This window comes from Telopea speciosissima, chromosome 1 (genome assembly GCF_018873765.1).
Source record: "Telopea speciosissima isolate NSW1024214 ecotype Mountain lineage chromosome 1, Tspe_v1, whole genome shotgun sequence".
NCBI classification, from domain to species: Eukaryota; Viridiplantae; Streptophyta; class Magnoliopsida; order Proteales; family Proteaceae; genus Telopea; species Telopea speciosissima.
In genome coordinates this window covers 24,725,496-24,747,246 of record NC_057916.1, presented here as the reverse complement: position 1 = coordinate 24,747,246, position 21,751 = coordinate 24,725,496, and the positions used below count along the sequence as shown (strand labels likewise).

The 21,751-nt window shown below is 39.0% G+C and overlaps 1 protein-coding gene across 2 annotated transcripts; it reads left to right on the top strand.

Moving 5' to 3' along the window:
• Positions 1–602: 602 nt before the first annotated feature.
• On the top strand, positions 603–19,814 carry LOC122663839. Of its 2 annotated transcripts, none has more exons than XM_043859490.1 (11): positions 603–832; positions 1,742–1,784; positions 2,123–2,176; positions 3,436–3,499; positions 5,390–5,446; positions 6,554–6,660; positions 6,764–6,802; positions 7,654–7,742; positions 7,849–7,927; positions 17,816–17,863; positions 19,145–19,814. In XM_043859490.1, the coding sequence occupies exons 1-11, from the start codon at positions 612–614 to the stop codon at positions 19,226–19,228; spliced, it is 885 nt and encodes a 294-aa protein (XP_043715425.1). In that variant the 5' UTR covers positions 603–611; the 3' UTR covers positions 19,229–19,814. The 2 variants fall into 2 exon arrangements, with proteins under 2 accessions (XP_043715425.1, XP_043715433.1); XM_043859498.1 differs by having other exon boundaries at positions 1,742–1,798.
• Positions 19,815–21,751: the final 1,937 nt, after the last annotated feature.

The following is a 21,751-nucleotide window of genomic DNA, read 5'->3' as shown; positions in this document are numbered from 1 at the left end:
AGTTTCATTTATTTTCTGATATACTAGTAAAAAAATTGAAGATAATTCATAATTATTTCCTATGTATAACACATTTGAATATTCAACTTGGTATCAGCCGCGATTCCTCCATTCGGATTCCATGTATTCAAACCATAACCCAATACACCACACCAACAGCATGGGAGGGTGGGGGGGAGAATTTTCGCACGTGAAGTGGGTCCCTTGTGGGAAAATTATCTCTTCCAGTTCTCTCTGTCCGGTCCAGTTCCCAGTTCCTCTAACAGGATCTCACCCGGGCAGTGTGTTCGGGCAGGGGTAGAGTGGTCATTCCAACTTTCACCTGGCACTCTACTAAAGTTACCATTTATAAATTGTCCACGTGTCTGCACGGTAGCCACGCCGACTATCTCTAAATGTAGTCTCGGCCCTTTTGTGGAGTTCAATGACTATATTATCCTTTAGACAAAGCACGAAAATATCGTAGTATGAAACTTTTGATGGGCAAATTGGAAATGTACCGGGAAACTTGTTTTGGTTTCACTGGTTCTTTCGCTCTAACTCGTGTGCTATCTTTCACCGAAGTCTCCGAATGTTCTTACCAAAAAAAAAAAAAAAAAACAAGTCTCCGGATGTTCTTTGCTGCGAATACTTTGCTATGTGATCGTTCGTTAATGGCGATTCGAGGCGATCTCCTCAATTGGGTTCTCCTCGTCTCATTTGTACTTGGAGGTTCTTTCAACGCTGTCTCGGCAGTATGCGAACTCAGCCTCATTCACCGCAACGACCTCTACAACTTCAGCTTGGCGTCTCCCACCCAAAAATACCCTCACGGTGTCCTCAGTGAGGATGGGTAACGCTACTTTTTCTTATTTATTCATTCTTGTAATCTGGTTTGGTTCGCTTCTGGCTATGTAATTCGTGCTTATCTAGGATTCAATTAGAAATCTCGTAGCTAAAATTCCTACAGTCCGTGTAAAGGGACACTCACCTTTTTATGTTTCTCCCGTTAGAATTTCTGTATATTTGTTCTATTTCCCAAATTGTTCAATTCCTTCATGGAAGTGTTTCTTGGTCCCAAGAATGGTGGTTATTATCTTCTTGATTTAGTTTGCTGTTTCCTAATATTAAATTGTAATGGTTGTGCTGGGATGTTTATCCAATTACATTTTTCACTTTTTTTGGACGTCACAGAATGGTACCTAGTACGTATTCATATTCGAATTGTTTCTGTTATTCATATATTGCCGTTTCCTATTTCTGGAGCTGCTTTAATTTTCCGTAAACAGTGAGGAAATGACTATAACTTTGAGCTTTGGTTCTTTCAGACAGGGTTAAGAAAACATGACAAAGAAATGATGAATTTTCATATATTTAATTATTTACTGGAAGCAATACTGTTATTAACTTTCGAGGGAAGTGAACATCCAGAATGTGGAATTCTATGTTATTTTGTTATCCTAATTAGTTGGACACAGGTGTTGGTATTTCGATTATGAGCTTGACTGTGCCTATTAGATAGAACTGACGTAGATACTTTTGGGGGAAGATTAGGTTCTTTCATTTTTCTCGTACTCAGATAGTATTGTTGATACAAAAGAATCTGGTACTGTCTTTCTTTCTTCATGGAATTTGTTTGTCAGATTCATTACTTTCACCTTTGAGTTCATCATGGGATGTTTTTTGAGGACTTCTGTTTGAAAGGTGTAAGGAATACTAATATCCGTATCTAAATAAAGGATGAACTCGTGCTCTATTGCAGATTTTACAGGGTAGCAGCAAATGAGACTGTGCTTTGGTTTCAGGTTGGCTCCATCAGGTTACGCTTTAGGTCTTTACATTTAAAGTCACTTGTATTGCCATTTTATACTGTCTTATGCCTATGACAAATTTTTAAAACTCTGTTCTCCTCTCCTATGTGAACACCTGAGACAAAGAGTTATTGAATGAAGCAATAAAATAGGTTACTCTGTATATCAATTATGTTACTATTCCATGGTGGGACCCATTAATTTAACCGGACATGCTAATAATTGTGGTGGCTCTAGCTATAGGATTTGAAATGATATTGTGCAAATACATTCTCTGACCTCTGTGCTTTAAGCTATACTGTTCCTGATTGGGCTTGGATTGAATTGAGCAGCTTTGCGATGGAATGATATTCAACCATGATCCACCTCGCTGTTTTGACTGCCAGGTAATTTCTTCCATGTTCCAATGCGATATTTCATTTATATACCTAATTGACCAGGCAGCAAGAGATATAACATATTAGTTGACTATTGTGCTCTTTGTGTTGCTTTCTGTTCAGTTGCATTGATTAAATTTTGTTTAAGGGCTGCTGTTCTCTCTCTTTCTTCCTTATTTATAGTTGTCCCTAGTAAGGATTGGCAGTATCTAGGAGGAAAAATGGCACTTATACTAAGCAGAAGCCGAGAAGAGTTAATTGTCTTATAGGATGATTCTGAAAAATCATTTTTGTGTCCTTTTGGTGGTTGGGCCCAATCTCTTCTATCTCTATTTATCACCTTCAGATTTGCTTTGAGTTAGATATATACAACCTTTGGTGTAGGGTTGACCCCAAGGGGTGTAGGTTCTTGTACCATAGATTGAGAAACTCAACAGGGAAGGGTTTGCAAATGTCATACAGGAAGAGTGGTGTGCTTGCCGGAGGTTGAAACCTACCATTTAATGGATCCAGCAATGGTGATTGATACAAGTTAAAGATCAATCTCTGATAACTTCATCTCAAATCTGACGTTAGGGCATTAAGAAGAAGACAAGGGGGATAACCCAAGAGGAAAAAATAATGGAAAATCATGTCAGTTGATTAGAAGGCCACTTCTGTTTTTTTTTTTGACATACAGAAGATTAAACGTGATATAGTATAAAGCACAAGGATGACAACAAACTATTAGTGTTAGAATCCTTTCGAGTGCAACTAAACATGAAAGGTTTTAAAACAGAATCTATTGTAATCTTATGCATCAACATGAAGATCCATTCAAAAAGGCTTCATGTTTGTAGTCAGCACAATTGAATGGGCAGGAACGTAAACAATATTACACAAAGGTGGTTGCCTGGTGGCTTAGACACATACCTAGAACCCTATGCAATGACCTTCTATGCCTTGCCTGGATTGGTGACACACAAACACCCTTTAAGTTGCCTGGTCGCTGCCATCACCACACATTGCTGTTGCTTATTGGTCCTGCTAGTTGGCATACATTAAAAGGCCTGTTCTTGCTGGTGAAACTTGTGCTCTAGAAAGAAAACGGCATATTTTATGAATATGAACATAGAAATTCTGGATGCTCTCTTTGATTTCCTTTTTGTAATGTGTTAACTGACAGAAAATTATGGGGTATTCGGAGTTAATAGTACAGCAAATATTTTGTTGCTGTCTGCTGCTTTTATGTTGTTTTTGCTGATTCTTTGTCTTGATTGATATTGTAGGATTGCGGGGGTCCATCACATTGTGGGATGACATGTAGTGCTCTTGTGGCTAATGATATAAATGGTAGATATTTTTTCTGTCCACTCCCTGGTGAAAATAAATTTAAATTTATCTAGTCAGTTATCTGTTTAAATTGGGGGAACTGGTCATTGGTTAATCTTATTTTAATATGTTGCATTTGCATAGGCATCATTATGAATGTATCCGACGAGGGCATGCAATGTCATCCTTAGTGCAGTCCACAATTGGGACTTATGGATTCAGTAGCACCCTATCCCCTAATTTTCCTTCATATCTTGGGAGGGAGTATACTAGTATAGTTGTCATGGTCCCAAGGGGAGCTATGGCGGTTGCTAGGTGCCTAGGCACCATAGTTCCAGGTTTTGATTTCGAGATTGGTTTCGCCTAACTCGAAACCAAAATGTTTTGCAAAATGGCAAAATTTCGGGCGAAACTTGGTAGGTTTTGCTGGATGGTTGGTCCAAATTGCCAAATTAGGTCCTGAAACTTATAGGAAACTCTATTTTAGGTCCTTTAAACATAGTGAAACCCTTGAATTATAAAAAAAGGGGAAGAGAATGCCACCCGGTTGCGCAGCGCATGCCGCCCCTGCGCCCTGACATAGGGCGGTGGGCGCTGCACGACTGGGTGGTGCTCTTTCTCCACACACCCCCCCCCCCCAAAAAAAAAAAAACCCAAAATGGTAGTTTGAATTCGGACTCTAGTTTGGTAGTCTAGATCGGGCTATGGCCTGTAACTTTAAACCCTGCTCCATGAAGTTGTAGATTGGGCTACAGTGTGTAACGTATAAAATATGAAGGCCAACCACCAAATATTTACCCTTTTTTTTTTTTTTTTAAAAATTACATTTTGGTAAAAATGCTATACATTCAATTTTGAATCTTAAAAAATGTTCCAACAATGCAGTTTTCAATTGTCACTTTTGATGCATTCCACTACTGCCCAAGTGCCCAACAACTTGTTCCATGCTTGTACGGGAGTGATATGGCAAAAAATTACAAAACCCCAACGAAACAGCGAAATTTCTTCCAAAAAACTGCAAACCTTCCACATCGTTAGTGATTTCATTCCAACAAATGTCGAAACTGAAATAGTTCACGAAATATGGTGAAATTTCGAACCATGCTAGACGCCTTAGGTGAGCGTCTTATTTGAGGAAAATGTGCCCTGTACCGTGTGCTGATTATTGTTCCAAGATGTTCTCTCTTATTCGTTTCTTCTTTTTATCCCTTCTTTCCCTTTTCCCCCCTTTTTTGGACTAAAACAGTTCTGGATGCCTTAGACAGATAAGGCATCTAGTTGTCTTGGACATGTCTGGGTGCCTTTTTGCCTACGTGACTCCCTCGCGATGGCTGCAAGCCTGTGACTGCGACCTAACTGTCGGCGACTCCCCTGTGATGGTGTATGTGGGCTTGTGACAGTGTGTATTTGTAGAATTAAATGGATTTTCTTCTCCTTCCATTTTTATTCTCCATAGTAATTGACAGCTTTAAGTTAAGATCAAATGCTGATGATTCTGCATTTATAAGAGAGTTATGGCTTGGCCAGCGTGCACGCCTAGGGTGCCCCTCCACTGCTTGAGGATGAAGATTGAAGCAGCACATAATTCTTCTCCCCCCCTCTTTTTTTTGTTTCCATCTGACCGCTAAGCACATAGTTAAGGAAGGTGTATTGATGGTTTCTTTGTGTTTTATACTGCCTTCTGTCCTAATGTAAACATTTCATTTCTGTGTTTTATAATGGGTTTCCTAATGTTAATGTTTCTTGCTTTTTCATTATTTAAATTTTCTACATTTCCCTTTGCGAATTTGCTTTACTTGCTATAATGTGTTAACTATTGCTGGGGACCTCCTTCCTTAGAAACACTGTTTGCAGAATTTGACGGGAGATTGTCATATACAACTTCCTAATTGGATCTGTTTGATATGTCAGGATATCCTGTCTGCACTACGATTGGGCGAGCCTCGAGCATTGACGTTAATCTCATTGGTAACATTCTCCTCCTGCTCTGCGAAGGAATAATATTACTTAGAAGTACCTTTGTGGATATGCTAATATCCACAGTTCTCAAGTTTTTGATCCTTGTGGGGGCTTGCTAAGTCGAACTGACGGTTGAATGGATAGAACACCCCTTGGATTGTATACATGTCAAAATATTTGGCCCATCTCAACCATATGTCCCACCATCTAGTGAATTTTCTTCCCTATATTTTCAGCCATAAAAGCAATGGATGGTTGATGTGGCATTATAACTGTGGGATAGATAGGGACTATGCGGATTGCCATCTGTCATGGTTTCAAAACTAAACTCTATCAAATGGTATCATACCCCTCCAAATCTCGACCATAAGTGACATGCAACATACTATAATGCTTTTCAGCTGAAACTTGCTATATGAATCAAGGATGATATGGATAATATGTCTGTAGAATTTGGATTCTAATCAAACTGCTGCATGGAAATATTTAGGTCCATGTAGAAAAGTTTAATCTTGATGGGTTGTGAAAGTACTCAAAGTTTGAAAAAAAAAGGTTTTGGTTCTCCATAAAATTGTGCTTGTCCCTGCTTTTTAAATTTTTGTATTTGCAAAGATGTTAACTTTACAGAGAAATTGTGTTATCTTAATTTTTATTTTTTGGGAAGATAAGTAGGTTAGTGGTTGATGGTGCTTAGGTGAAAATGTTTCTATGTCCACACTATTATGCATCCCTAATTTTGCAATATGGCATCATCGTCTCTCTCTTGTTATACCATATTTTTGGAAATGATATCATGATTTAACTTGGCATCAATATTTGGGACTGGATATCTTAGGTCCAGGTTTGTGAATCAAACGTGCTGTCTTCACCCAAGTATGGGTAATATTTGTTTTACCCAGCCATGAGTTTCTCCATGTTCTGTATTGTCAATGTCTTATGACGTGATCTACTTTTACCTTCTGCCTTTTAATTTGACTGTGAGACGCTGAGATACGTATGCATATATATATATATATATATATATATATATATATATATATTTTTGCCTACTTTATTTTGATTTAAGCATTTTCAGTTGATTGAGATTTCTAATTTCTATATGAATGAATTTTACAGATAAAACGAATCCTACTACGGGGGTTGTTGTTAAGATGTCAAATAGTGGTTCTGATAATAACTGTTCACTTTCTGTTTTTATTTTTTGTGATTCAAATGGACTTCAGGTGAGACTTCACCTCTGAGCATCTCTTGCACATTCATCTTTTCCTAAAGTTGGTTTCTTCCTGGGATGTGGCTAAAGATTATCTGGACCTTCTCTCTTTGTAGGGACCATACACACTGGAGAAATTAGGGACATGTGATTATGTGAGTGAGAAAATTTTCATGCTTTCAGTACTAATGTTTCGGTATATAGATTTGTGCCCCATCGTGGACCTAGTAGTTTTTTTGGGTTGAGGGGGAGGGGGGTAGGGGAGGAGGGATGTATGCATGTAAATCACCTCTTTCTGCAGTATATTGATGGTTTTGTTGCAACATGTCATCACTTTTAGTCAACAGATATTGAGCTCTCTTCACTTTCATCCAAATTTTTTATTTTTATATTTAATATATTATGTTGTGACTTCTTAAAATATAAAGAGCCAAATGGACTTTTGCCTCATCTGCAGATCATGATGGTACTAAACACAGACCCAGTTGGCCTCTAATTGGGAAGGAGGGGGTTGGGGTTGGTCCCTGATGCATGTTGCTGAGTAAAATTAATCATCTTGAAAAATCTGTCACATGCACTTGCATGTCCATGCATGCATGGTTTTTTCCCCCCTTTTTTGGCAAAATGTGTTGCTGGTATGTTGGTCTCTGATGTATGTTCATAAGTCAACTTCAGAAAATATTGACACAGTTATGAAAGTAAAAGGAATGAATGAGTATAAATGGTGGTGCTAAGTTTCAGCTTTCTGAATTAGAACATTTGAATATGATGTGTAGGTGCTGTCATCCATCCACAGGAATGGATTTAAGACCTTAAGTGATGTTACAACTTTTATGTACTGACATTTTCATCTAAGATAGTTTCTTTCGCTTGTCTGGTCAGCTCTTTCAACATTTATAAGTCCAATCGGTTCATCATATTAAAGAAAGTCACATGCTCATCTTGTAGAATTCAAACTTCCAATGCCATGTACTGTGTCTGATTTATAACTCCTGCTCTGTTACAGGCTACAAGGCTAAGACATCCCTCTGCTTGTGCTGAGGTTATATCCATTCATGGAGGAGGGTGGGGCTGGTTAGGTACTCTCACAACCATGTGAGTATTTTGACTATTATGTGTGTAATAAATTGTTTTGATTTGTGTTTTTAAGTTTTTACATTGCATGGACCTATCTAGATTGATGCGTAACTCTCATTTTCAGATTTTTGTGCCTCCTAGGAGGGTATTTATTGGCTGGTACAGTTTATCGATTTTTCTTCCTTGGAGTTCATGGTATAGAAGTATGTGCCCTTCCTTCAATTGTGTCCCTCCTTTTGATTATTTTTCTCTATGTTGACTGATGTTTGTATTTATGTATTTTCCCTGATTTTGATGAATTATATTCCTATTTTATATTTGTGACTAATGGTTCCATGTTCTTCACTGCTGTTGAATGGAATTGTTTGATACCTCTTAGATTTTAAGAAACAAAATAACCAAAATGAACTAGAGAAAATGTAAGGCTTTAGTCTTTGAGGAGTGAGACGTTTACACCTTCTGATGCAGAATTCCAGCAAGAGGTGAAGATGGGCTTGTTGTTTTGGGTTTGGTTTGGTTTGGTTTAGTTTATTGAGTCCAACTGAACCTATGGTTTAATCGTTTAAATTCTGTTTAAGTTAAGCTTTTGAGTGCCTAATGGATTACATGGGCCATGGGCTAAGTCTTTTTGGTTACTATTGTAATGGGCCAATCCTATAAGTCCAAATATTAGAGATTTACCTTTTTATCTCCCTTTACTACATTATGTTAGTCTTGGGAACACATATGTAATTTCTCCTTTTATTGGCTAAGTGAATCAATATAGGAGAGAAAAGTCTATGCTCTTCCACACACTTCTACCGTCAACTTCTCTTCTCCCTTTTCCTTCCGCCTTCTTCCTTTTTTCTCCTGCAATCTTTAATTCTAACTTGGTATTACAGCTCCACGGTTGGTTTGAGAGTCGTATTACAAGTTCCACATCTCTACCCTCTCTTTGGAACCCTAGGGTACAACGGGGTTCCAAGGAAGAGACTACCATGTGAATAGATTGAAGAAAGTATGCAATAGGTCTTGAATGGAGGCTACTAGAGCACCAAAAGAAGATCCTATGTGAGAGCGTGAGATCCTTGAAGCTCCGAATCGACAACATGGTACTAAATCTCGTTTCGTTTCGGTGTTTCGGTCTGACCGAAATTTCCGAGATACCGTCGTCGAAATATGGTATTTTTCTGTGGGTGTAAAATGCCAAAAATGACCGAGATTTCTGAAATTTTCGAAACAAGATTACCGAAATTACTGAGATTTCCGAAATTTCCGAAACGAGATGACCGAAATATCGAAATATTGCATGTTTTCATATCGGACTTGCGTTTTGTTTTGGACAGGTCGAGATACTCGAAATATTCGATATCTCGACCGAAATTTCGCGAGTTTTAGTACTATGATCGACAAAGGCAGATTTCTAGGGTTACCGCCAGCTTTTTTTGATTTTTTTCTCATTATCTCTCTTCCGGAAACAGTTGGGGCTGGGGTATGGCCCATGTGAATCACCTAGGGTTCCTCTTTGATAGCTCAATGGTCTTCGTCATTGAAGGAAGGAGTTGTTAGCATACAACTCAATCCCTTATGGTCTGCCAGGTACCACCAATATCCTTTTTTCTGCTTCTTTGTGCATTTGAGATGCAATGTGTGATGGTTTCTGTTACATAATAGTGGTGAACTACTTTGTATGGATTCTTTGAGCTACCATGAGATGATGTTACTCTTTTGACGGATGTGTTTGAGTGGAGTTACTTCAAGTTTGGTGCTTGTTTCTTTTTGCTGGATTTTTTCTTGAGTTCTGTGGAAGTGTGTTTGGGTTGATTGTGTACTCCCCACTTGGTCTAGATATCTTTCCCATATTTCTAAGAGAGTTCCTTCATTATGTCTGAGGTCAGTGGACCTATGGATGCTTTGGCCAGTGTTTCAAATGACTCTCATCCTACCACGATGGCCTGTGAGAACTCCAACGCGCAGATTTCCATTGTGAAGTTGGACAAGTGGATAACACCAACTACTTGGACTGGGCTCATTCGGTAAAGCTTTCCCTAAGAAATAGGGGGAAGCTTGGGTATGTTACAATTACGATTCAAGCCCCTGATCCCAGTGCTCCAACGTATCAGAAATGGGAGACCGAGAACTCCATTGTTATGACTTGGCTGATCGTCTCTATGAAACCTGAGATTGGGAGGAGGTTTATGAGAAAGAAGACTGCCAAGGACATTTAGGATAGGGTTTCCAAGACCTTTGACCGAGTAGGTGACTTTGCTAAGGTTTATCAACTCCTCCAGAAAGTCATCACAATGAAGCAGGGAGATGAGACCATTTCTGAGTATTATAATGTTGTTAGTGGCCTGTGGGAGGAGTATGCTCACTGTAGGGATCTCCAACTATCCAATCTAGAGGATGAAGCTAAGGTTTACCGGACACTTGAGAAGGAGCGTGTCCTAATTCTTCTTGGTGGTCTGAACCAGGAATATGAGTCCATCCAGCTACTTGCAAAGTGAGGAGACCTGAAGAGTGGCTATGGAACCTGTATCATCTCTTGAGTGGTCTGCTCTTACTTCTAGCTCTCATAGAGATTTGCGTGGTAGAGGTTTCACATTGTGCATTCTGGTGTTTGGGACCTTCCCCCATTACTTCCTTGTTTAGTTATCGTTAGTTTGTGTCATTTGTTGATGATTATTCCTGGTCCTTCTGGACTTATCTGATGAAGCATAAGAGTGATTTGGTCCTTTTGGACTTATCCGATGAAGCATAAGAGTGATGTTTATGATGTCTTCAAAGATTTTTATCATATGATTTGTACTCAATTTAAAAATAAAATCAAAATTGTTTGTTCTGATAGAGGGGGGAATACATGTATGGTGGATTCCAATTTTTTTTTTTACCGATAATGGCATTGTCCATCAGCTTGCTTGTGTTGATACACCCCAATAGAATGGGGTAGCTGGGAGGAAAAAGCGCTACTTGTTGGAAGTCACTAGGAGTCTACTATTTGGCATTCATGTCCTAAAGACCTTTTGGTCGGATGCCCCTTTTTTTGTTGCTTTCTTAATCAACCTCATGCCCGCTAAACTCCTTGGTTCCAAATCCTCTTTAAAAACCTTGTCTCCTCAGACTTATGCCTTCTCTCTTCCCCCCAAGGTGTTTGGGTGTGTCTGTTATATCCATGTTAATAAGTTTGCAGACTAAATTGGACCCCAAGTCCCTCAAATGCCTATTTCTTGGGTATTCCTCCTCTACTAAAGGGTATAACTGCTATCATCCCTCTTCCAAAAGGTGACTTCTCTCCAAAGATGTTACCTTCTTCTAATCTGTTCCTATCTTTACTCCTCATCAACATCCTTTTCTGGGGGGAATAATGGAAGTGAATAGGTTGTTGATATCACTCATTTTCCTCTTCCATTACCTATTCATCCATTTATGCTTGATAGTGGGAAACACAAAGAAGTGGATGTTGTTGATACTAGTGGTCATTTAGGTGTTGGTTCTGGTAATGAGAAGGAGTTATTGGTGTACAAAAGTAAGGGAAAAAAGACCTGCCAAGAATCCTCTTTGGATCCACATCCTGAGATACACCCTCTTCAATCAAGTAACATTCTTCCTCCTTTTGAGTTAGATTTTCCCATTGCTAGTTGAAAGTGAAGAGAGCTTGCATTAATCCCATAGCCCAGTTCGTTTCCTATGATGCTATCTCTCCTACAAGTGTTGCTTTTTCTGCTTCCCTTTCATCTTCTTCCATTCCCAAGAATGTCACTGACGGCATGTCTGACCCAAAGTAGAAGGAAGCCATGTTTGAGGAAATGTCGGCACTTGAGAAGAATTGTACTCGAAAGTTGGTTGATCTTCCTAGGTGGAGAGTTCTAGTTGGGTGTAGATGGGTCTACACAATCATTTATCGATCAGATGGTGTTGTTGAGAGATATAAGGTCAGGTTGGTGGCCAAAGGGTATAGTCAGGTGTATGGGATAGATTATCAAGAGACATTTGCCTCTGTGGCTAAGCACAACTCGATAAGAGTTCTCTAATCATTGGCGGCTAATGGAAACTGGCCATTCTATCAGTTGGATGTGAATAATGCTTTCCTCCATGGTAACTTAGAAGAGGAAGTGTAAATGCAACTACCACCTGGTTTCAAGTTCCCTTTAGCGGAAGGGAAAGTGTGTCTCCTCAAGAAGGCACTTTATGGCCTCAAATAGTCCCCAAAGGCTTTGTTTGAGAGGTTCAAACAGGCCATTATGAAGAATGGGTATTCCCAGAGTCAAGCTGACCACATTTTATTACTTGGCGAGGTAATGGTACCACCACATTTATGTGGATGACATTGTTGTAACTGGAAATGACAGGGTTGAGATAAGTAGACTGAAGTCCTACATGGCCCAACAATTCGAGATTAAGGACCTTAGACCCTTGAAGTACTTCTTAGGGATTGAAGTGCCAAGATCAAAGAAGGGAGTAAATATTTGTCAAAGGAAGTTTGTGCTGGACTTGTTGAAAGAGACAGGGGTGTTGGGTTGCAAACCAACACACTCTCCTATTGAACAAAATCACGGTCTTGGAGAATATTGTGGTTCATCACTTATTGATGCAGGGCAATACCGGAGACTAGTGGGAAGCTGATCTACCTCTCTTTGACTCACCCAGACATCACATATGCAGCTAGAGTGGTGAGCCAATTTATGCTTGCCCCTAAGAGTGGGCACTTGGATGCTGTTTATCGCATCCTCAGATACTTGAAGTCCTCCCCAACGAAAGGACTATTATATGCCAAGCACAACCACTTAAGGATAGAGGATTACACTAATATTGATTGGGCTGGTTCAGTTTCTGACAGGCGGTTTACATTAGGCTATTGTCCACTTGTGAGTGGTAACTTGGTAACATGGAGGAGCAAAAAACAGCCTATGGTGGCCCGATCTAGTGCAGAGGTAGAGTTTAGGGCTATGGCTCATGGAGTTTGTGAACTCCTTTGGTTGAGAAGGTTGTTCCAAGAGTTGGGGTTGATACTGAGGCACCTATGAGACTGTATTGTGATAGTTGATAACAAGAGTACTATAAGTATAGCTCACAACCTTGTGCAACATGACGGTACCAAGCACATTGAGGTAGACCGACATTTCATCAAAGAAAAGATTGACTCAGGCTACACATGTACCCCTTTTGTTAGGACTGGTGATCAGTTGGCTGACATCTTCACCAAAGGGTCATTCCTTACCGGTTTAGTACCCTTCTATACAAGCTGGGAATGTATGACATTTATTCTCCAGCTTGAGGGTAGTGTTAGAGTTCATGTAATAAGGGTAATTTGGGTATTGGTACATTATGTTGTATGGTGTTTTTACTTTTTTACCTTTTTATCTCCCTTTACTATATTATGTTAGTATGGGGGGGCACATATGTAAGTTCTCCTTTTGTTGGCTAAGTGAATCAATATATGGGAGAGAAGTCTATTCTCTTCCACACACTTCTACCGCCAACTTCTCTTCTCCTTCTCTTCATCTTCTTTTTCTCCTTCTCCCTTCTCCTCTTATCTTCTTCATTTGTTCTCTTGCAATCTTTAATTCTAATTGCTATGTTGACAAACAAATACAAAATGACTGGAGAAGCACTGAATGGACCTATAACCATGTATGACCTTACTGAATTTGTCAAACCAACATGAGGGGACTGTTTCAACCCATAAATAACCTTGTGAAGACGACAAGCCTTTAATGCATTTTCCCCCTGAGAAATATACCCAAGAGGTTACTCCATATACACCTCCTCAAGATCACCATAAAGAAAAGCATTTTTTGATATCAAGTTGAAATAGAGACCAGTCAAGATTAACAACCAAGGATATAAGAAAACAAACATTGTTAAGATGGGCCATTGGAGAAAAGTCTCAAAGTAGTTGACTCCATTAGTTTGAGTGTAGCCTTTGGCAACTAAGCGAGTTTTCAGACGCTCAACGGAACCTTCTGAGAGATACTTGACAGTGTACACCCAATGACATTGCATAAGCTCTTTTCTTAGGGGTAAGTCGGTAGGAGACCATGTTTGACAATCCAACAAGGCATCCATTTCTATCCATATCATTCTTCCAGCCAGGATGCGACAATGCTTCCTGGTACTTAGTGGGCACAAATGCAGTAGATAAAGACAAAGCAAAGTTGCGAAGAAAAGGTGGAAAGTGAGAAACTTTAACAAATTTAGAAATAAGATAAGCAATATTAGATTTCTGAGTACAAGATCAAATACCTTTACGAAGAGCGATTGGCAAGTCAGTAGAGGAAGAATCCCTAGGCAAAGGGTCAGATGGAGGGCGGTAACGAAGGATCACCAGGGACTGTTGTAGTCGACTTGGGATGACGTTTGTATACCTACAATTTCTTAGGAGTAGTAGAGTTGGTAAGAGGAATATTTGGAAGACTAAGAAGATCAGTATCTTACCTATGACTCTCAATAGAAAAGTATGTTGTAGTTTCAAAAAATGTAATATCAACTCTGACAAATTGCTGACACGTGATAAGATCATAAAACCGATAACCTTTTTGAGGTGCGAGCATACTTGAGAAACACATACTTGGTAGCACGTGGAGATAATTTGTCAAGACTAGGCGAAGGTTGTGAACAAAGCATGTACAAGTGGTAAACCAAACAGAGAAGATTGGGGAAAGACCACAAAAGGGAGATTGATTGTCAAGGACAATAGATGGCATGCGATTATGCCAATTTTTGCCGCTCAGTAACACCATTCTACTGGGGAGTATATGTACAAATAGTTTGATGTATCATGCCATGATTAGAACAAAATGCAGATATCTCTTGTTGGGCATATTCTAAAGCATCATTAGAACAAAAAACTTTAATTTGAACACCAATCTGATTCTTTATTTCATGATAAGATTCCTTGAAAATAGATAAAAATTCAGATTGATCCTTTAATAGATATAACCATGTCATTTGAATGTCATAAACAAAGGTAGCAAAATAGAAGAAACCAAACTTTTTATGAAGTCGCACTGGGAGCTAGTGCTTGCTAGCTAAGAATTGCTCCATGGATCTCATTGAAATTTTTCTTGGGGCTTCTTTGGCGACTGTGAAATCACCGGATGAATTGCCGAGTAGATAGATCAGATCCGAACGCTGCTGTTGCTCTACTTATAAGTAATTAAGTGAGCAAACTAGTTAAAGACAAATTGAATGAATTCAAATTTATATATTAAAGAAATAGTTTGAGAATCGGGCATATCCACGAGAAGCCCTATGTCGACTCTTGACACTACACGGACCTTACACATCAGAATGAACTAAAGAAAACAAAGACAAACTTTGAGAGACATTACAAGAAGGGAACAAGGTACGATGATACTTTCCAAGCTCACGCGCTTCACACTCAAGTCGAGAGATAGTCTTTCAACTGGGGACCGTATGTTGGAGTTTGGAAAGAAAAGATGTCCCAACCGGTAAAGCCACTGAAGAGGAGACGACACATTGGAAGTAGCAAAAGCAATTGTAGGAGTGACACCATCAAAGTAATAGAGGCTATTCTTCTCACGCCCTCCACCAATCGTGTTCTTTGTCTGGAGATTTTGAAAAAAATAAATTAGGATTGAAGGTAACTGAACAATGAAATGATTTAGTCAATTGACTATCAGAGAAAAGATTTAAAGGTAAGTTTGGAATATGAAGAACAAAGTTTAACGTAGGAAGATAAGGTAAAAAGACACAACCAGAAGAAGAAGCATGAGTAGAAGAGCCATTAGCAAGTATGACTCTAGAAGGGTGATTAATCTTCTGAATAGAGGAAAATACATTATTTACCAGTCATATGAGAGGTGGCACCAGAGTCAATGACCTATTGTGAGGTGGAAGAGGAGGTAAGAAATGTGCCAGTACTTGAGTGAGCAATTAGTAGCAGTGGATGTAGATGCAGATGTCTCAATTTACTGAATACACTTAACTGATTTAATTCATCTCATAATAGAGAGACATGCTGACTACCTCCAGATGTAGAAGCAAGGTTGGCGTCAGAGGATGACACCACAATAGAACTCTAATCAAAAGTAATAGTGTTAGGAGATAGTTGTTGAGCCCACTCGGGTTTACCATGCTTTGCCCAACATGTATCAACAATATGATTCAACTTTCTACAGTAGGTACACTGATGCATGCCTTGATCCGGTGGCTGTCCTCTGCCACGACCACCACCACAGCCTCGGCCTCCCCCGGAACATTGACCTCTGCTAGGAAAACCAGCACCATGGCCACGACCTCCATTATTTGAAACAAGGGCTGAATTATCCTTAGAAGAGGAGGATTCAGATTTGGTGAAGGAGGAGGACACAATACGTTGAACCCAACGAAATGCTTCATTCATGGATGGGATTTTCTCTCCTGCAAGGATTTGGCATTTGATAGGCTGAAGATCAGAGTCTAATCTAGACAAAAATTTAACAACGAGGAATTCAACAAGTTGAGATTTCAGAACTTCAATATTAGTAGAAAGAGGTTGGTACACATTAAGTTCCTCCCACATACCTTTTAGAGAACTGCAATAGTCGCCAACAGATTTGCCATTCTGTTTAAAGGAGAAGAATTTCTCAAATAAATCATATACTCTGGACATATTTTTATCTTGAGAATAGTTTTCCTTGAGATCATCCCAGACACCCTTGGCTTTGGTATGAAATGTTATGTTGGCAGCCAACTAAGTACCGTGGCATTTTCCATTGTCCATTCCTTATGCTCAGCAGAATTCATAGCAGGTGGTGGCGTAGTTAGATATTTCATCTTCCATTTGGCAGTAATATAAACTTTGACTGTGTGTGCCCAGAGAAGATAGTTGGATGCACCATTAAGCTTGACAAAAGTAATCTGGACATTGAAGGAGTCCACTAGAGGTTTTGAATCACCCATTATGTATATGAAGGAGTAACCAGCAACAATATCTTAATGAAAGTACTAAACAATAAAAGTCACAGCAATCCAAGGTTGATAAGAATGTAAAGAGGAATACCACCAATACAATAGTCAATTCTGGCCAGAAATATCAGTTCAATAGAAGTAAGTCAACAACTTTGATGGTGCTCAAATTCTGGTCAGATATAGTATATTAACAGTATTTAAAAACCCCACAATATAGCAATGATTCACCAGCAGATTAAGAGATGAGAATTAGAAAACCAGAATCTGAGATCAAAATCTCAGATTTGAGGAGATTTCTCACCACAGAGAATCAGAGGCTTGGATCAGCCTCAAATTAATGTCGAAGGACCTTACCAGGGTGGGAAATAATGCCCTAAAATATTATTAGGGTCTGATTGTCAAATCCTCAACAGGCGTAGATATTGCTGCTGCCAAAACTGCCCAAAAAACAGGACATCCGCCAGATTGAAAATAGACCAGAAAATTGCAGATTATGTGAGCCGCTAGTGTAGAATCCTTGAGAGATGAAATATGCAGGTAATGTACTCCATATTTATGATGTTAATCTATGCCTTCAGTTTAGATTCTTGTTGTAGAAGATCCACGCAAGATGCAATCAGTAGGAGGATGAAAACAGAAAAGGAAACCCTAGTTTTCATGTTTTACTCAAGCAGGGTTCATAGAATATACAACAACATAGGATGCTGCAACCCACAAGAAGCAAACTCCTAAAAGGTCTTTCAAAACAGAGAAGTAATGGTAGGTACTGATTTAAAGTGGCTCTGGTACCATGTAACAGTATGAGAACCTGAAAACCAGTACCTGCACAAGTGAGAAGGAGAAAGGAGAGAAAACGATGAAGAAGAAGAAGAAGGGAATTCTAGAGCCAGGATAGGAGCCAGAATTTTTTCTACCATGGTCTAGTCCCACAATATTTATTATATTTAGAAAACCTACCAAGAGTAGGAAACCTACTAAGAGTCTAATTACAAGTAAAGACAAAGATGACTTAAAGTAAGCAACAATGACTCAATGACTTGGAGGAAGACAATAACTCAACGTCTAACACCTCTCTCATGACTTAACAAGGACTGTGAGACTCCCCCCTCACATTATTGCTTAACAAGTACCATTTTGTTCGAAATACAGTTTTCGGTTTTGGTTACTAACTTTTAAATGCTTAATTGTCCTTTTGTCAGGTTATCCCAAACCTGGAGTTTTGGCTTAGTTTACCACAAAGGATGCAGGTATGACTTCCATCTACCATTTAAAGTTTACTTTCGTGTTGTATGGGGACATAGCTTGAACATGAGTGGACTTGTGTCAATCTTATGCTGTAGGAACTAGGACCTAGGTTCTAGGGAGAGCTACAGACCTATGGTTTTGTGTCTCCAATATTTGCAGTTTTGGTTAGGATTTCCACAGAATAAACGGCTTATGAAGTGAGGGACTTTGGACTTGTTTTGTTATTTTGAGTAATTAAGCTGATGTGCACGAATGTGCAAGGGAACAGTACCAGGGGAACTACAGGATACACAAACTTGTCAAAACTTGCAGAAATGTTAAAAGAAACAATTCTTGAGGTGGAAACTCTCATCGAGATTTTTGTTATTTTCTTATATCACTGCTACCTGTCCAGAAGTGGTGCTTCAGGTTTTCAATGAACTATTCTCAATGTGTACAAAGAATACTAAGGCTTTTTTACTTATCATACATACCTTTGTAAGATACTAAAAAGAAGATTGTAGCCCTCTGTGGATCATAGGGCTCAATTTGCCAGTTTAAGAGATGTTACTTTATTCATCCTTAGCATTAACTAGAACAAATAACATACAAAAACTGTTCAGAGTGATATTAGTTGCTTTTTCATATCAATTCAGACCAGCATGGTTGCTTCTTGTACCTTTGAGTATGGCTGCAACTTTTCCATCTTAACCATCACTAGCAATAGTCACTGCTGCTACCTTAGTATAACTCCTTCCAGCAGATTCATTTGGGGTTGTTAAGACACGTGATAAATACTAATTGGGATTTTTTACAATGTGAATGCCTTTTGTTAATTGTGTTCAGTTTGATCTGGCCTGACTTTGATCGACTTTTATGCTACATCACGTGTCACTGCATTTTCTTCAGGTTAAACAGATTCAGAAACCAGTTGCAAAAATTTGAATTCTTTTATACTAAAAAATTATTTTCTGCCCTCTGTGTGCACACTCTCATGTTCCAAGATTCTCCTGCCTAGGGTTTCTTACGATAGAGAAGAAAAACCTATTGCATAGTCTTTCCTTTGGATTTTTTTAGAGGATGTACATGGCAGTTGTGGAGCCATTGGTGGTGGGCAGGTTTTAAAAAAAATAAAAAAATAAGGATAAAATAAAGTCTGACTACACGGCAGGATAGATAAAAACTGCTGCTATGAATTCCTGCTCCTTTTGAGCAGTTTCTTATGCACATGTTTATGATGGCTTCTGCTGCAGTCTCTATAATTTGCTGACAATTCTGTGTTTTTGTTCCCCCTTTTCTTTCAGAGCTTACTTGGATCTTTGTTAAGGAAATTTAGACGACCTTCTCCAGAAGGCCATCGAAGTTCTTACTCTCCTGTCAACTTCTGAATGAGGACCATCAACATAAAGAATCCATTTTGATATAGTTGGCTTTATATGTCAGTTCTGTGATGAGAAATGCCAGACACGTGACTGAGGGAGGGGTTTCACACAAGTTGCCCTTCTGGTCAAACAGCCTTCATGCTGTTTCAGAAAGCAGAGCTAGAGTTATCCACGGGAAGTGCAGTTACAATTCTTTTTCATTATAGTTGCTGGCATAAAATGCTTGTTTTCTATGTTACAATAGCTAACTGGTCACAATATCTGATCAAAGCTAATGTGAGGATAATGTGGTCATTTTTGTTCTTCTTTAGGTAATATTCTTTTCAGTGAATGTGTAATTCAAGATTGATTGTACTCTTTCTCTTCAAATTTGATGGAAGAAAATTCACTCCCAGTTTTATGGTTTATATTGTAAGATTTATGTGAACCATCCAATTGGTGGACTACCTTTGATTTGCATAAAATTGGACTGCTTGGAGATTTCAACCATTTAGTTTTCTGAGCTGGAATTAGAAAATGGAAACTTTTTGTAGTCAGGAATTTGTAACTAATTTAAAACGTTGAAAACTATGGCAATTGAACTTTTCAAATAGATCTCTAACCTATCATATTTTCCCTTAAATCCCAAAACTTGGTTCCAAGGTAAACTTTAATTACTATATCTAGTAGGACTTGAGTTAGCTAACAATAAAATGTGATAATGACCAGGACAGTTTCTATTTTATATTTGTTTTAGTTTAATTTCCACTTCAGTCCACTTGCAACTATAATGAACCTTAGAAAAACTGAGAAGAAAGAAGTAAACAATACATTTTGAAGCTTAGAAAAAATGAGAACAAAGTAAACAATACATTTTCCTATGTAGTTAAGCCATTCACATCATGTTTTATTGAGTAATTAATTATTATCTATTCGGGAGAAGGTTTTATGGGTGGGCACAACATAATCTTATATGGGTTGAATTTTTTTTTTTGTGTGTGGGTAGGTAGATCCCAAGGTTCTTGTTTGCATGTCAAGTTTCAGCTTAACGGAATCATGGATGTAGCGAAATAAAAATATTAAAATTTTAGATCTATTAAGAGGGTGCATTGACATACATGGAAGCGTATTTTATTACATGTGAAGGTGCATGATTGAATTTGTGGTCGAAATTTGACAAAGTAACCAATCCAAACTTTCTTGACTTTGGGTTGCCCAATTCAATCCAAAGACCTTGTGGGGCTGGGGTGGGGGAATGGGGAGGGTATTCTGAAGTGTAGATAACATGATTGCTAGAAGGGGATGGGGAAAGGGTGAAGAGTTTGAAGGAGGAATGGTGTGGGTAGGGGATCTATGACTCCAATCCACTTCTACCTCAAAATCAAAATCAATGAGGCGTAAGGGTATATGTTTCTGTGATATTGAGGGATCAGGCTGACTGACAACAAAAAGGAAAAAGCAGTTGGGGGAAGGACTGAGATGGCTTGTGGGCAACACAAGCGTGCTTCCCTTCATTCTCTATTCACATTACTTTATATGGATAACGAAGCTTTGAAAAAAATGGGAATCGGAAAGGACACACTCTGTCTCTTTCTTTCCATTATCTTCATTTGCTCATACACACAACAAGACATATATAAATATCCCTTTCTCTCAATCTCAGAAGGCATGTGGATACCACAGGTCCTAAACTCACAACCACTACCTCTACTTTAAAGTCCTCTTAACCGCGTGTGTCCTGATCTTTACTCCTATTGATATTTCATAATAAGCCAAATGTTGGTAACACTGTCCAAGCAAGCAACTCCCCTTTTTCAATAATTTGAGCAGTTCCTCTCGCATTGCTTTGTCCATCATATGGGCGTAGCTGGAATTGGAACAGGGATGAAGACAAGGAATTCCGGGTTATGCCTGCTCCAGTCAGCCCAATTATTCAATAAACGTGAGAAGGTTTCACCAGCCCATCTAAGGATTGGACTTGCAAGCTCGAATCTAGGTTGGTCCAGGTTTGGGCCAATGGATTCGAAATGTGTCTATAACACAAAAGCGAAAACAAATGAACAGTGAGATCAGAAATCCATCCAGATCTGCAACTCTTGAACCAGTATAATTGAGATAACGGCAAAGCTGTCACCAAGATCAACACCAACCAGCCCGTCAATGGTCAAGTCTTGTTCACCAGGCCGTGTAGTTCTCCCTGTTAACGGTGGCATCCCCCTCAGTAACAATAACAACGGCATCAACAAAAACATTATTCCCTTGATAACCCGCCTGAATTTTTATCTCCTACAATTCTGACACCCTCCAATTCCTCTACAATCCCTCACATGGGAGCTGAAATGACCACTTACCCACTGCTTGGACACACTTCCCAAGGCAGTGGGTAAGTGGTCATTTCTCTCCCGTGTGAGGGATTGTAGGTAATTGGAGGGTATCAGAATTGTAGATGATAATGATCCTAACCCGCCTAGGTGGAAATAATTATCACCTTCAATTCCTCTAATAGGGGGGAGTGGACCCCACCTTGGGCAGTATTATTTTCCAACCCAA

Coding starts and splice junctions, on each gene's coding strand:
- LOC122663839 (XM_043859490.1), top strand. CDS start 612: ATGTTCTTTGCTGCGAATACTTTGCTATGTGATCGTTCGTTAATGGCG. Junction 1,785..2,122: donor AGACTGTGCTTTGGTTTCAG/GTTGGCTCCATC, acceptor TGAATTGAGCAG/CTTTGCGATGGAATGATATT. Junction 5,447..6,553: donor CATTGACGTTAATCTCATTG/GTAACATTCTCC, acceptor TGAATTTTACAG/ATAAAACGAATCCTACTACG.